Genomic DNA, 13,689 nt, shown 5'->3' with positions numbered 1-13,689 from the left:
ACGTTCTTTATAAGCAATCTTAAAGTACGGTAGAATGGTACAAGGAGGTCTGGACTCAGGGGTCCCCTCGATTCTAGTCTCTTGGATGGGAAGGGAGTAGCGGGACAGTCTTGTTACCAATCTGGCAGAGGTGATGATATGATGGATAGCTCACAATCCTCGAGCTCGGCGTTCTAGATGGACGGGCCGCGGCAGCGCCGGCAGGTCCCGAGATGATCGTAGGTAGCGACGGTCCGCGGCAGCGCCAGCTGGTCCCGACGAGGATGAAGGATTCAGAAGGTTGCGGCAGCGCCAGCAGGCAAGACGATAGTTCGCAAGGCAGGGCTACGGCAGCGCCAGTAGTCCGTCAAGGATGAGTTCTTCACGGTGTCTCTCGACTCCAGGATACAACTGCCTTCCTGCTCTGGAGCTACCCCAGTTATAGGTCTGGCGCCCTTTGATGTCCGGACCCTCGCACTTGGAGGTCGGGAGGTCCGGGATGAGGGAGTCCAGACACCCAGCAGGGGGGTGGAGCCAGCGCCCGGGGGAGCTGGGGGCGATCGGCACCTGGCGGGGGAGAGCCATCGACACTTCTTTCTCCCATCAACCTGCCAAGTGGTCCGTTCACCTCCTGGGTGGATGGTGGTGCCGTGATGTTGGGGCCTGGCCAGGCCCAGGGTTAGGGTCGAGCTGAGGCCACGCGGCCTCGTGGTGCAGTGTCCAAGATGGCGGCCGGGCCGGGCGAGGGAGCCGGTAGTGGTTCGGCCCCATGATACCAAGTTGTCCGGGGGCAGGAGTCCCGTATGAGACTGGGTGCGGGTTGCTTCTGTGGGTAATACCTGGTGGGCCGGGGCTCGGGCCCTGTCATGCGGGGAGGGAGCAAGCCCTTCATGTGGCCTGTCCAACAGGTGGCAAAATAAAGAAATTGCTAGTATTCAAACCTTTTATATTATGAACCCTGGTATAACCAGAGAGGCTATTATCAGAGCTCTTATAAAATGAGATTGTTGCAAATTTTCGGCGCATGGGTAGCCAGTGAAGGCTCTTCATGCACGTCGAGGCCGAAGCATGCTCTTGTTGCAGACAAGTTTAGCAGCGGCGTTCTGAAGTACCTGTAGTCACGTGAACAGGAGCTCTGTCATACCTACAAATAGTGCGTTCACATAGTCCATCAGACTTATAGCAGGGCTTGTGTGACTGATCTCCTGCAGTCCAGCGGTATCCAAGGGAAGAGTCTGGCTAAGAGTTTCAGGGTTGCAAACCCTTTGCCACAAAGGGACCGGATATGGTCTTTCATAGATAGGGTGTCGTCAAAAATGATGCCCAAGTTTCTTGCACAATGTTTGGGAGTTGGGGCACTACCGAGTGTTTATGGCCACCACGTGACGTCCCAAACTAGGTTGGCACCTCCAAAGAGTGAGATCTCAGATTTCCCTGTATTCAGCTTTAAGCAATGCTCATGCATCAATTTTGCCATCTCTGTAAGGCAATTGTCGTTTTGATTTAGTAACCTCTGGCCTTTCATCCAGGGCAACCATCAGCTGTGTGCCATCTGCATAGGAGCATATGCCGATTCCCCAATTCCTGCTGATTTTGGCCAGAGATTAAACATATGCAAAAACAACAAGTGATGGACAGAATGCAGAACAATGTCATACATTCACCCCAGTAAAGAGATCTGGGCCTAAATCCATTGTTTTTTTCCACTCCACACCACCCCAGTTCAGACATGGCCATATGCAAATCAGCCTTGACCCTGTGCCTCATGGGAACAGTCCAGCCTGAACTGCCAAGCCATGTCTTTCCTGGACCGGAATCAAGCATCCTAGGACCGGTCTCTGGCTATCAGCCATCCTCAGCCAGGATAGCTTGACTCCAGTGGTGTGGAGAGCATGGGACTCCCGTCTGAGCATACCCATCCCACTGGGGGTGACAAATGCAAAAACAACAATTGATGCTTGATTCCGGTCCTGGAAAGACATGGCTTGGCAGTTCGGGCTGGACTGTTTCCATGAGGCACAGGGTCAAGGCTGATTTGCGCATGGCCATGTCTGAACTGGGGTGGTGTGGAGTGTAAAAAAAACGATGGATTTAGGCCCAGATCTCTGTACTGGGGTGAATGTATGACATTGTTCTGCATTCTGTCCATCAATTGTTGTTTTTGCAGAGATGAAACATAGGCATTGAATTAAATGGGGCTTAATGATGCTCCCTGCGGGACACCACAGCTGATGGCGCTAGATTTGGATTGAAATTGACCAAGGCGAAAGGATTGTGTACGGTTACTTAGAAATGAATTGAACCAATTCAACGCATTGGAGTAAATTCCTTTTCATAGAGGGTTTCCAGCATACTGTTGTGAGAGACCGTGCCGAACGCTGCCGACAGATCCAACATTATCAGAGCAACTGCCCCTCCTTGGTCAGTGCATGATCGGATATTGTCCAGCACTGCCAGCAGCATTGCCTCTGTGCTATTTATGGTCCTGAATCCCGTCTGCGAGGGATCCAATAGGTTGTTAGTTTCTAGATAATCTGATAACTGCCTATTCACCAATCTCTCCAAAACTTTGGAGAGTTAGGGAAGTTGGGATAATAGGCGATAGTTCTCGGGATTGAGAACGTCTGTTCCAGCTTTTTTCAGCAAGGGGATTCCTGAAGGATGTTTCCATATGTCGGGAAAGGTGGCGGATCTGATAGAGTTGTTGAAGAGCTGGGTGACATATGCACAGAGGATGGTGGCAGTCTGAGCAGAAATAAAATGGGGGCATGGGTCTAGGGGGGATCCAGACTCTACTTCGCCCATAGCCTTTAGGACCTCCATATCCGTAAGGGGGGTGAAGTCGCACATTGCCGATGTGGCTTCTGGATGTGGGGTCTGAAAATCCCGAGTAGTTGTGTCGGTTTTTGTAGAGGGACTGAATGAGGAATATATCTTGCTTATTTTTTCCGAAAATAAGTTACTTATTCTTTCGCAGGCATCTACTGATGGGGGTAAACTTTGAGACATGCTGGCTGGTTTGCGGAGTTCCTTAACTATTTTATTTCATTATTTTGCTGAGTAGCAGTTTTCTTTGATTCGTTGAGCATAGTGGATCTTTTTTGCGATTCTTATGGTGTGATTATGGGATTTAAGTTCGGGCTTGTACCTCAGTTTGTCTGATTCTTTTTTTGACATCCTCCATGGATGATCAAAATGTTGGCACTTTCTCTTGAGTATTTGCATGTCTCTCTCCAGTTGAGAGACGACCGGGTTATCATTGTTTTCATAGTGCACATTGAAATCCCCTATCACTAGGTAATTTTTGTATTTCAGGCAGACTGGAAGAAGTTGTGTAAGTAGCCTCGTGCTAAGATTTACTTGGTGACCTGGGGGATTGTAAATCACAGCTCCCGCCAGAATGATTAGACCCTCATGGAGTATTTAGAAGGGTGTTCGTTCTGTGGTGCCACTTGAACAGGTTGACCGGTCAAATGGTCTTTAAACAGGATTGCTACACCCCCCTCCCTTACGACCATGCCTACCTTGTTTGACAATTTTGTAGTTGGCTGGTAATGTGTTGGCGACGTCTGGCGAGTTGTTGTCATCCAACCAAGTTTCCGTGATGAAAACAAGATCGGGATCCCTTTCATTGAGAAGGTCCCAAATGTCGGGGAGTGCTTTGGTACTGATCTGGCTTTAAAGTAGATACAGGATAGTTTATGGTGGTATGAAACAGCCTGTCTACCTGTCCGACTTCGCCCCAAACTATACCATTTACAAATGCTGCAGGAAAACGGGCCATATGTGTTTCCGAGGTAGGCTAAAGCACACTGTGTGGGGTTATTGCCAGAGTTATGCGAGGGAGCTAACTGTGCCTCTCGCGTGTACCTAATGGTGTTATGTAGGACTGGTTTGTCACAGGCAGGGGTTCTGGCCCTTGGCCCCGGCCGGTCGCGGACGGGCGCAGACGAGCTTGCCTTTGGCGTGCGTCCGCTGCGCGTCCGCTGGCACATCCGCTGCGTGTCCGCTGGCACATTGGTCTAAAGTAGTGGAAAGCGCGAGAGCCTGTCTCCGTCCTTCCGCAGCCCGGATGTGCCCAGCGATTGGTATGCCTGCTTCTTCAACGCCCTCCATTCAAACGGCACACCGTCGCGGTGAACCGGGGCGGGGAAGTGCAAGAGATGTGAGGAGACAGGTAATTTAAAAGAAAGCCTGAATCGTTTCTTTTAAAAACACAAATAAAAGGAAACCTGAATCGTTTCTTTTAACGCAAAAAGCAAACCTCAATCGTTTCTCTAAAAAAAGCCCATAAGCTGTTGTGTTTGCTTGACAATAGTCCAAAGATGAGAGTAAGCAGGAAATTTTTTAACAGGAATCCTAAGTCGATTCCTAAAAAAGAAAGCGCCTTTTGCAACTGAATGAATTTAGCAGTAGCCTTACCAGTATAATCTTAGACTTCGAAATAGATGTGTGGTCTTAATGGATTACGAACATTTAGAGACGAGTTTACCTACAAAGGATACATTAATATTTCAATGCAGATTTGCAAGTGAGTAATACTATTGTAGGAATATACATTCAATTTTTACTTTGTTGATCGCTGTGGATCAATTCATAGCATTCCCTAATTTCCATAGCCTTCTGGAGGTTAGCTGCCTATAATCCCTCTTCACTTAACGAAATGAAAAACATAACCATGGCTCTGTGTGCACGTACCACAGTTTTACATTGTGGATGACTTTGGGAAAGCTTCATATAGATAAAGATACTAAATAGAAAAGGACAACAACAGAGGAACTATGGAGAAAAATTAAGATTATTATTTGAAGAATAGGCAGTAAAACAGACTTTTGATTAGATTCAACAATTTATTTGGACTAGCCCTGAAGAATGTTCAATTTTGAACGAAATGTGTTGACTGGGTTGGTATCTTCCTTTTATGAACGTGATGTAATGCACAATAAAGGATCAAGATCAGAAACTGAATTGTACCAGGGACATATTTTTGAATTTGAACCAGAAAAACAATGGACTGAGTGGTGGACTGTTTCTCTATAACAAAATGAGAATGGGATAAAAATTCCCAAAAGCTATAGGAATTACTTATTAGGAGCGCCTCCTCATTGAAGTAACAGCAATAGCGTAGTTTGTACCTGGGGATGGGATAAGATGGAGGACTATTTGTCAATATTACCTTGATCTGGTAACCAGTAAGAGCATAGTGGAGAAGTCATTAATAATGTGCTTTGAACACCTGAAAGGACTGCATTGGATGGACGGTAAGAAATGATGGATGATGAATATGAGCTACTCTAGAAAACGTCTAACTGAAACAGCAAATTTACTGGCCGGTAATACAGCCAAATGTGTTCTGTCTGCCAGAGGATGTTTTTTTAAAAAAATGAGTGCCATTGCTTTTTTTTTCCAAACTCACATTAGCTAGTGGTTTTGCATTTTTCATGAGCATGTTTGCTAGCACATTTCTAGATTGAAATGAAATTAATGTTGATGATGTTTTCTGCTCTAAAAAATTGACCAGGTGATGGAGGAGGGCCTAACTGAAAATTACACAAGAAAAAAAAAATTTTTTAGACATTGGTTTTATTAGCTCTGAAAGTACTATTTGAAAGCATATCATTTAATTGTATTCGTTCTGTTTGCACCACCAGTCTCTGCACCCCTTACCAAAACCTGCCCTTGGTATCGTAAACATTCATTTTATGTTAGGTTTGCTGCACTGCATGTACACTTTTGTTCACATTCGTGTTTAAAAGAAGTCTTACAAATAATTTTCTCCATTCTGATTTCAGAGTATTCGTTTGAGTCACGAGAGCAGTGCGCAAGAAGGACAGACTGAGGTATTGATTATTTAAATGTGTTTTTTTAATATATATTTAGAAAGTGAAGGCACAAATATTTACTGTGTGGAAGCAGAAACATGTTATGTTGCTCAGTGGTTAGGTCAAAATACAATCAACAAAAACATTTGATTTTTTTTTATCTTTCTGCCCCTCATTGTCACTTTTAATCATGATGTGACAGAAATCTGTTTTGGAAAATAAATGTTCTTTGGGGAAATTTTCCTAATGTGAAATCATTTGTGTATACCTGATGGTAGTGTTATGCCAGTATTATTTTAGCTGTATAATTCGAAGTGGTATTGCCATTTTTGGTGAATTGAACGATTAGATGACTAGGACCTAGCTGTTCAACCATTGCTTTTTTAAAGAAGCCTGAGATGGTGCACAGAAACCTGTTTTTATAGTATGTACTTATTTCTAGAAGTGTAGGGTAGGGTAGGGAGGGGAGGAGGCGAGATGAATATGCTCCTACACATTTTGAGGACCATATATTGTACCACGCAGTTATCCATATGTTTTTAGCTAAGCAGGCTTTTACATGCAATATTTACAGTATCTATAGAATGTTGTAAAATGTTCCAGGGCTTCAGCGTCTGATGCAGGTCTGTTGGATCAAATCGTGAAAATACCTATAAAAAATGATGTTCCCGTAGTACTGAAAGCATAATTGAATAATTTGTTCTGACCGGAGAAGCAATATATCTAATACGTGTACTCAATGGGAATACAGCTCATAGCAAAAACGGTGCCATGAAAAACAACATGCCTCTGCTCCCTGAGACACGATTTTAATTCTTCCTGTGCCAGGTGTAGTCTGTCAGCTTTTTGTGGCAGAAAATAAAATGCAACCGGTATTGGTGTTAATCGGTGCCAAGAAGCGACCGTCCTGCGCATGCGCCCTTCCGAAAGTGTTCTGGAATGTTCTCTGTTAGTAAATAAAATGTCTGGTAAGCTGCATGATCTTCAGTGCGTCTACAGTTGCCTGACCGAGGGTTGCTGCTGTGAGATAGACGGGGACAACTAATTAACATGTCATCTCTTTGAGGCAACGTTCAGAAAACGTGCAGAATAAGAGCCGTGCTCGCATGGTTGCTTAAGCTGCCAACACAGCGGCGTGCATAATGGGCGCCAAGCACATTTAATCATGTGGCTATGGATTGAGCAGCCTATGGTGCTGGCGAGAAGATGGAACTCTGCCCTGAACAAAAGGAGGTAGAAAGTAACTGTCAAAGTACCTAAAATGTTGTTTGCAAATTGTGGCGGAGAGTATAGTGGAAGTATCCTGGCTGGAGCGGTTTCCTTGTATGCATTGTGAGGCTAATCATAATTAGTTGACTTTGAACATCAAGGGATGTTCAATTAAGCCATGGTCGTTCTATAGCTAGAAAACTAACTACTTCAAGTGCACCTTATCATGTGCCTTGTTAGTTGTTTAATGTATCTTAAGATGACTGGGTCGCAGACTAGCCGACTAGAAGCTGGTGTGCATAGTGAAGTGGCAGTCAAAGAGAAGCGATGATTTTGGTGGGGGCGAGTACAGGCTTAGGAGTCTGAGGTCACGTTATTATAGGGAAAAAGGTTTGTCAAAAGAAATATGATATGGAGCATTCTAAAGTGCTCATGCCCCAAAATACACAGAAATTAGTGAGCTAGGTTTGATTTAAAGAACGTCTAGGGAGAAAAGCAAGAATTGAATATGGTTTGGTTGAGATTATTGAATAAAGAAGACCAAAAACAGCTGACCGGTAAGAAGACTGGTGTTAGGAATTATTGCTCCGTGTGCATATTCCGCCGCTAATTCCACTGCTGTGATATTGAAACAAAGATGTCCCTTAAATTGGCTATGGCTCCAGTTTCTTTATTATTACTCGTGTTTATTTGCATTTTGTCAAGTAATGCAAGACCGTGCATAAAAACAGCCTGAATATGGGTCATATATTCCCAACGTTAACATGGCTAAGCAATAGGTCACCGAAAAGCACTGAGGAATTGAAGGAAAAGAAACAAAAGCAAAATGCTTATTATGAAGGCGATCAGACTGTCAGGAGGTTTACCATTAGAGTAAATTGTCTCTTTTAAAATATGCAGCGAGAATGTTTCAACCCATCAATAATAAAAACATAATGAACCAATAACAACAGCTTGTCCTGGATGAACTTGCTGCTGCTGGCCGATGTGTAGTGGGGGGAGATGTGTTGTATGGGCTATGGTGTAAGGTAGTGCCAGACCAGTATCAAAGGTGAGGTGTGACAGGCGCCGCGTCAGTAGTGTCATCAGTCCCCCGCGTATTGTGGCAGTGAGTTATATCAGAAGTCTGTCCCAGGCAGGGGCAATGGGGTATTTGATTAAGCTGTAGTCCTTCAGCTGAAGCGTCCTGCTGTTGGCATGAGCCCAAGCCTTCAGAGAAAGGGCCCAGCTAGTGACCATGTAGGGGTCTGCGGACTTCCATCAGCACATGGTTTGGCGCTTGGCAAATAAGAGTGCTAGGTGGATGAAGCGTGTGAATGCTTTAGGCATTGTAGGACGACACAGCAAGCCCATTTCGCATACATTCCATGTGTCTAGGGTGTTGAGTGCCGTAGAGCGAGACAGCTGGGTCTTGACATATACCTAATAGTAAGCAAGGGAGGGGCAGAGCCACACCATATATAGGAATTCGGTGTAAGGAGTGTTCCAGCGAGGGCAGGTGGTGTCAGAGTGATAAAAATAGCAATTGATCTTATGAGGGTTACGCCCTCTGTAGCACATAATATTGTGCCAGTCGGAAACCAGCATTGCAGGATGCCCGACCGGGATATCCCAGTGTGCAGTGCCATTCCTTGTTGCTGAGGGGTCTTCCCAGGTTCCTGTCCCAGTGGTGTTGCAGCCTAGTGAAAGATGTGGACGTCATGGGAACGCAGGGAGGTGACTATCCACCTTGTCAAGTGACTGTCATCCCCCTGACATGAAAATATTGCATTGTTTGTTGTATTGTGGGTTCCTGCTGGATGTTGCCCCAGTGCAGTCTCAATGAGCGCACAATGGAAATTCAGAACATGAACTGCTCCGGGGTAATACCGTTGTTGGTCATGAGCTCTTCTGTGGTGAGATGTATACGTCGCGGTGGAGATCTCCCAGTGTATGCAACCCTGGTGTATGCCAGGGACTCCACTCCAGCATTGAAGTCACGAGCGCGCCACAGGGCATACCAAGAAGTGGTACAGCCGGAGCATAAGGTGGGGTATCTCTAGTCAGAAATAGACTCCTTTTAAAACAGCAGTGTGTTACACGCAACATGAGTGAGTGGTAGCGTGGTCGCCTTGGTGAGGGTGTGGAAATGGTGGAGCAGTAGGGCAGATCCCAAGGAGGTTAGGTAGTACCCATTTCCTCCAGTTGGTGACCCACCAGCCATTTGTCAACCCATTGGAGATTGGAGGCCAAGTAGCAGTGCTCGAAATTTGGGATCCCGAAACCTCCTTGGTCAGTTGACACATAGAGTTTAACAAAGGCTACACTTCGCCGCTTGGCATGCCATATGAAATCCCTAATAAATTGTTCATGACAACGAAAGAAGGGCCTATTGATATAGAGGGTCAAGTTGGTGAAGTAATATAAGATGTGCAGCAAGACAACCTTTTTGGAGAGTGTGGTGCGACCAGCCACTAAAAGTGATCGGGTGCTCCAAAATGCCATCTGCGCATGAATGGAAGCCACAGCGTTGATCAGGTTGCCATCCATTAAGTCAGTCGGGGTGCGGTATATATGGATGCCCAAGTAACGAAACGTGTAATGCTGCCATCGCAGAGCACTGCTGCCAATCTGCAGGGCAGGATCAGGGGTGGTGGGCAGAAATGGTAAGAGGCACCACTTCGCCCAGTTAACCTCTAGGCCAGACATTAGTGCAAAGCCTTCCAATGCGTGCTGCATAGTGGCATAGTGGGACATCACTCAGGTCTCGGGGGTATAAAAGCATGTTGTCCATGTACAGGGACAGCAAAACACACAAGATGATGGACGGAATGTTGCACAATGGCAAAACATTCACCCCCAGTCACAGATCTGTGTTTAATCCATCGTTATTTTGCTCACCAAGCCACCCCAGTTCAGACATGGCCATATGCAAATCAGTCTTGACCCTGTGCCTCATGGGAACAGTCCAGCCCGAACTGCCAAGCCATGTCTTCCCTGGACTGGAATCAAGCATCCTAGAACCGGTTTCTGGCTATCAGCCAGGATAGCTTGACGCCAGTGGCGTAGTGAGCACGGGACCCACGTCTGGGCATACCCTTTCCACATAGGGTGAACAACATGCAATCCATTGCCTATGTGAATCCCCCACCAATGTGTGGGGCACATGCACCATTGGTTTAACAACAATGGGGACCCCAGGCAGCTCTGAATTCTTTGTGGCCAGAAATCAGGTCCAAGATGAGCCACCCATTTTTGACCCTGGCCATGGGGTATGTATAGAAACTTAACAAGGTGGAGAAAGCGAGAGCACCGCCGAAGCCGGCGAGACCTCATATAAATAGGGCTACTTCAGGGAGTCAAAGGCTTTCTGTATATCAAGCACCAGGCAACCCATTCGAGGCCACGTTAATGGTGCATATTCTAAAACTCTGACAAATCACCGCAGGTTAAGGGTGGTGTTTCTGACTGGTACAAACCCATCGTGGTCAGGGTGTACCAGCAGCAGGACTGTTCGGGACCAACCGATCGGCCAGTATCTGGCCAGTATTGTATAATCTCTGTTGAGTTGGGCCAATGGTATATAGGAGTCCCAGTTTTCTGTGTCCCTGCCCGGTTTTGTTAGTGATACCAATAGGGGCTTCTCACAGAGTAGGGGGATGATGTGCACTAGTCAATGTGACATTATATACAGTCTACAGTTGAGGGGCCAATTGTGGGGCATAAGCTTATATAAAACTCAGGCAGTAGTCCACCCGGGCCGGAGGACTTGCTTGACGCAAGAGTGCGGATTGCATCCATAATCTAATGTAGTGTGAATTTCCCCTTAAGTTCCTCACAATGTTCTAAAGTGGAGTTGGTGAGAGTCACCTTGGCTAAGGAGTCAAGGTAACTCTGTGTGGTCTGTGATGCAGACTGGTATTGGAAGGTGTGACAGTGTGTAAATGCCTCATGGATTTCCCTCTGAGTATTAATATGAGTGCCCGTCTTAAAACTAATGGTGAGGATGAGGTTGCGCTGCTGCCCTTATGGTTCCAGTTTTTTTCTTGTCAGTGTATAAGTCTGCTGCTCTTGGGCTTGTCCTCCTAGCTCAGAGTGTACCTCAGATTTAATTACTAGGGGCAGAAAACCCGGCATTTTCTGGCTGCATTATCCATTTGTCCTCGGGTATCTCTGCATTTGTGAAAAACTACCGTAGATTGGGGGTCTGCAGGGATATTTTATAGACCACTCCGTGTGCGTTCCCTAATATACGATCAACACTAAATTGCACACCTGTAGTCTCAAACATATGTGTGTGAAAACATGTGAAAAGTTACCTCTCTCCACCGACGTAATACTACAAGTAAAATGTGACTGGGGAAGACATCCCTAAAGGATAAGAACCCTCACTCACCCAAGGGTGACATGCTTCATCATATGGGTCCTCCTTACCAGTGTAGAAAACCTAGTCAACACTGGGAGCTACTACTCCGGTGTTTAAGGAAGGAGCTCAGAGATGTTTTTAGGAAGTAAGGATGGTAATCCCATATGTGAGGGAGTTGGTGTAGTGAGGTATGCAGCGCTGTGTGAAGGATAAGTGAGTGAGATTAAAACTATCTAAGTGGATACACTATATAACTTTATTAATGTGTTCCGCTTGACAGGGTTAAAAAGGAAACAGCACAGTGGTATAGATATAGAACCACTGTCACTTAATGGTCAACATGTTTCAGCCTATTGATCCAAACCATAGTATCATCGGCTTTCTTCAGGACCAGATTAGAATGTGAAACTGCTGCTGCAAAAATGCGCGAGCTCTACTGAGCAACGAGGTACCGACGGACAGTGCGGGGCCTCCTCCCAGAGCAGCCAGCCAGGTAGAGGTGAGGCAGGATTTTCCTACTATTGAGGATACTTGGGTATGACCTGATCAACAAATAAAAAGCAGGAATACAGGTGTAGTACCAAAAAACTTACTTTATTTCATTAGATTTACTTTGTTGTCACGCATTTTTGCAGCAGCAGTTTCACATTCTGATCTGGTCCTGAAGAAAGTCGATGATACTATGGTTTGGATCAATAGGCTGAAACATGTTGACCATTAAGTGACAGTGGTTCTATATCTACACCACTGTGCTGTTTCCTTTTTAACCCTGTCAAGCGGAACACATTAATAAAGTTATATAGTGTATCCACTTAGATAGTTTTAATCTCACTCACTTATCCTTCACACAGCGCTGCATACCTCACTACACCAACTCCCTCACATATGGGATTACCATCCTTGATTTGATTTGAAAGCGATTTGTATTGCGCGACTAAAACCCGAACGTATCAAGGCGCCTACCAAAAACAGATCAAAAAAGGAAGAGCACAACTACAGGTATGCCCGCACAAAGAGACGGGTGTTGGACAGGCCTCGTGGCCGGGCTGTCCCCTCCCTGCATGGCGGGTCGCGGACCCCTGCTCCTCCTGTTCCCCGGACAAGAACCACCCCTACAACCCGCCGGGGCCACCCCCGGCCCGTCCCAGACTAAACCCTGGCTCCTGAACACCACCGTAGCGGCTGGCCCGGGTCCCTTCCAGAACCCCTGTCTCCGGCCCAGCCACCATTTTGGACACTACACGACCAGGCCTTGTGGCCTCGGGTCGACCTCGGGCCCAGCCATGCCCCGACATCGAGGCACCACCATCCGCCCAGGGGGTGAAGAGACCACTTGGCAGGTCAATGGGAGAAGGAGTGTCAATGGCTCCCCTCTGCCGGGTGCCGATCACCCCCAGCCTCCCTGGGCGCTGGCTCCACCCCCCTGCTGGGTGTCTGGACTCCCTCATCCCAGACCTCCCGACCTCCAAGTGCGAGGATCCGGACATCAAAGGGCGCCAGACCTATAACTGGGGCAGCTCCAGAGCAGGAAGGCAGTTGTATCCTGGAGTCGAGAGACACTGAGACAAACTCATGCTTGGAGGCCTGCTGGCGCTGCCGCGGCTCCTCTTCGTGAATGCTCTTGAAGGCCTGCTGGCGCTGCCGCGGCTCATCCTTTCGTGAACCATCTTGAAGGCCTGCTGGCGCTGCCGCGGCTCATCCTCTCGTGAACCATCTTGAAGGCCTGCTGGCGCTGCCGCGGCTCATCCTCATCGTGAACCATCTTGAAGGCCTGCTGGCGCTGCCGCGGCTCATCCTTTCGTGAACCATCTTGAAAGCCTGCTGGCGCTGCCGTGGCTCATCCTCTTCGTGAACCATCTTGAAGGCCTGCTGGCGCGGCCGCGGCTCAACCTTTCGTGAACCATCGTGAAGGCCTGCTGGCGCTGCCGCGGCCCCTACTTGCGAACCCATCAGCTCGAGGATTGTGAGCTCCGCGCCTGCTACCCCCGTACCTGTCCGGTACTGAGACTGTCCCGCTACCTTTTCCCCCAAAGAGACTAGAATTGACAGGATCATCGGATCCTGGTCCTGCTGTACCGTCAAGTACCCTGCTTAAAGATATATAAAAGTGTGCAGAACTCCTCCCTGTGTGGTGTCTATCTGTGGGGGGGGGGGAGTTACCTGTCTGTACGATTACCGGAGAGGGCCCTCACTGGAGGCCTCTCCCCCCCTGTACTCGGCCGACCCTCCGGGTCCCCGTCTAACATTGGTGGCCAGCGGCGCGATCCGAACCGACGCATAATCGTACAGAAAGTAACTCACCCCACAACACACAGCAGCAATGACGACAAAGGA

The 13,689-nt window shown here is 47.3% G+C and overlaps 1 protein-coding gene across 1 annotated transcript in view; it reads left to right on the top strand.

Annotated features, from left to right (window-relative positions):
• UCHL3 (ubiquitin C-terminal hydrolase L3) overlaps window positions 1-13,689 on the top strand; it is a 408,547-nt gene that overhangs the window by 211,253 nt on the left and 183,605 nt on the right. Inside the window, exon 5 of the mRNA XM_086934885.1 lies at window positions 5,772-5,819. Coding sequence (XP_086791011.1) covers window positions 5,772-5,819 — 48 coding nt within the window. The remainder of the gene's footprint in view (window positions 1-5,771; window positions 5,820-13,689) is intronic.

The sequence above is a fragment of the Lissotriton vulgaris genome, chromosome 8 (assembly GCF_964263255.1).
Source record: "Lissotriton vulgaris chromosome 8, aLisVul1.2, whole genome shotgun sequence".
NCBI classification, from domain to species: Eukaryota; Metazoa; Chordata; class Amphibia; order Caudata; family Salamandridae; genus Lissotriton; species Lissotriton vulgaris.
Note: the sequence above shows the minus strand (reverse complement) of the source record. Positions and strands in the feature narration are given on the sequence as shown.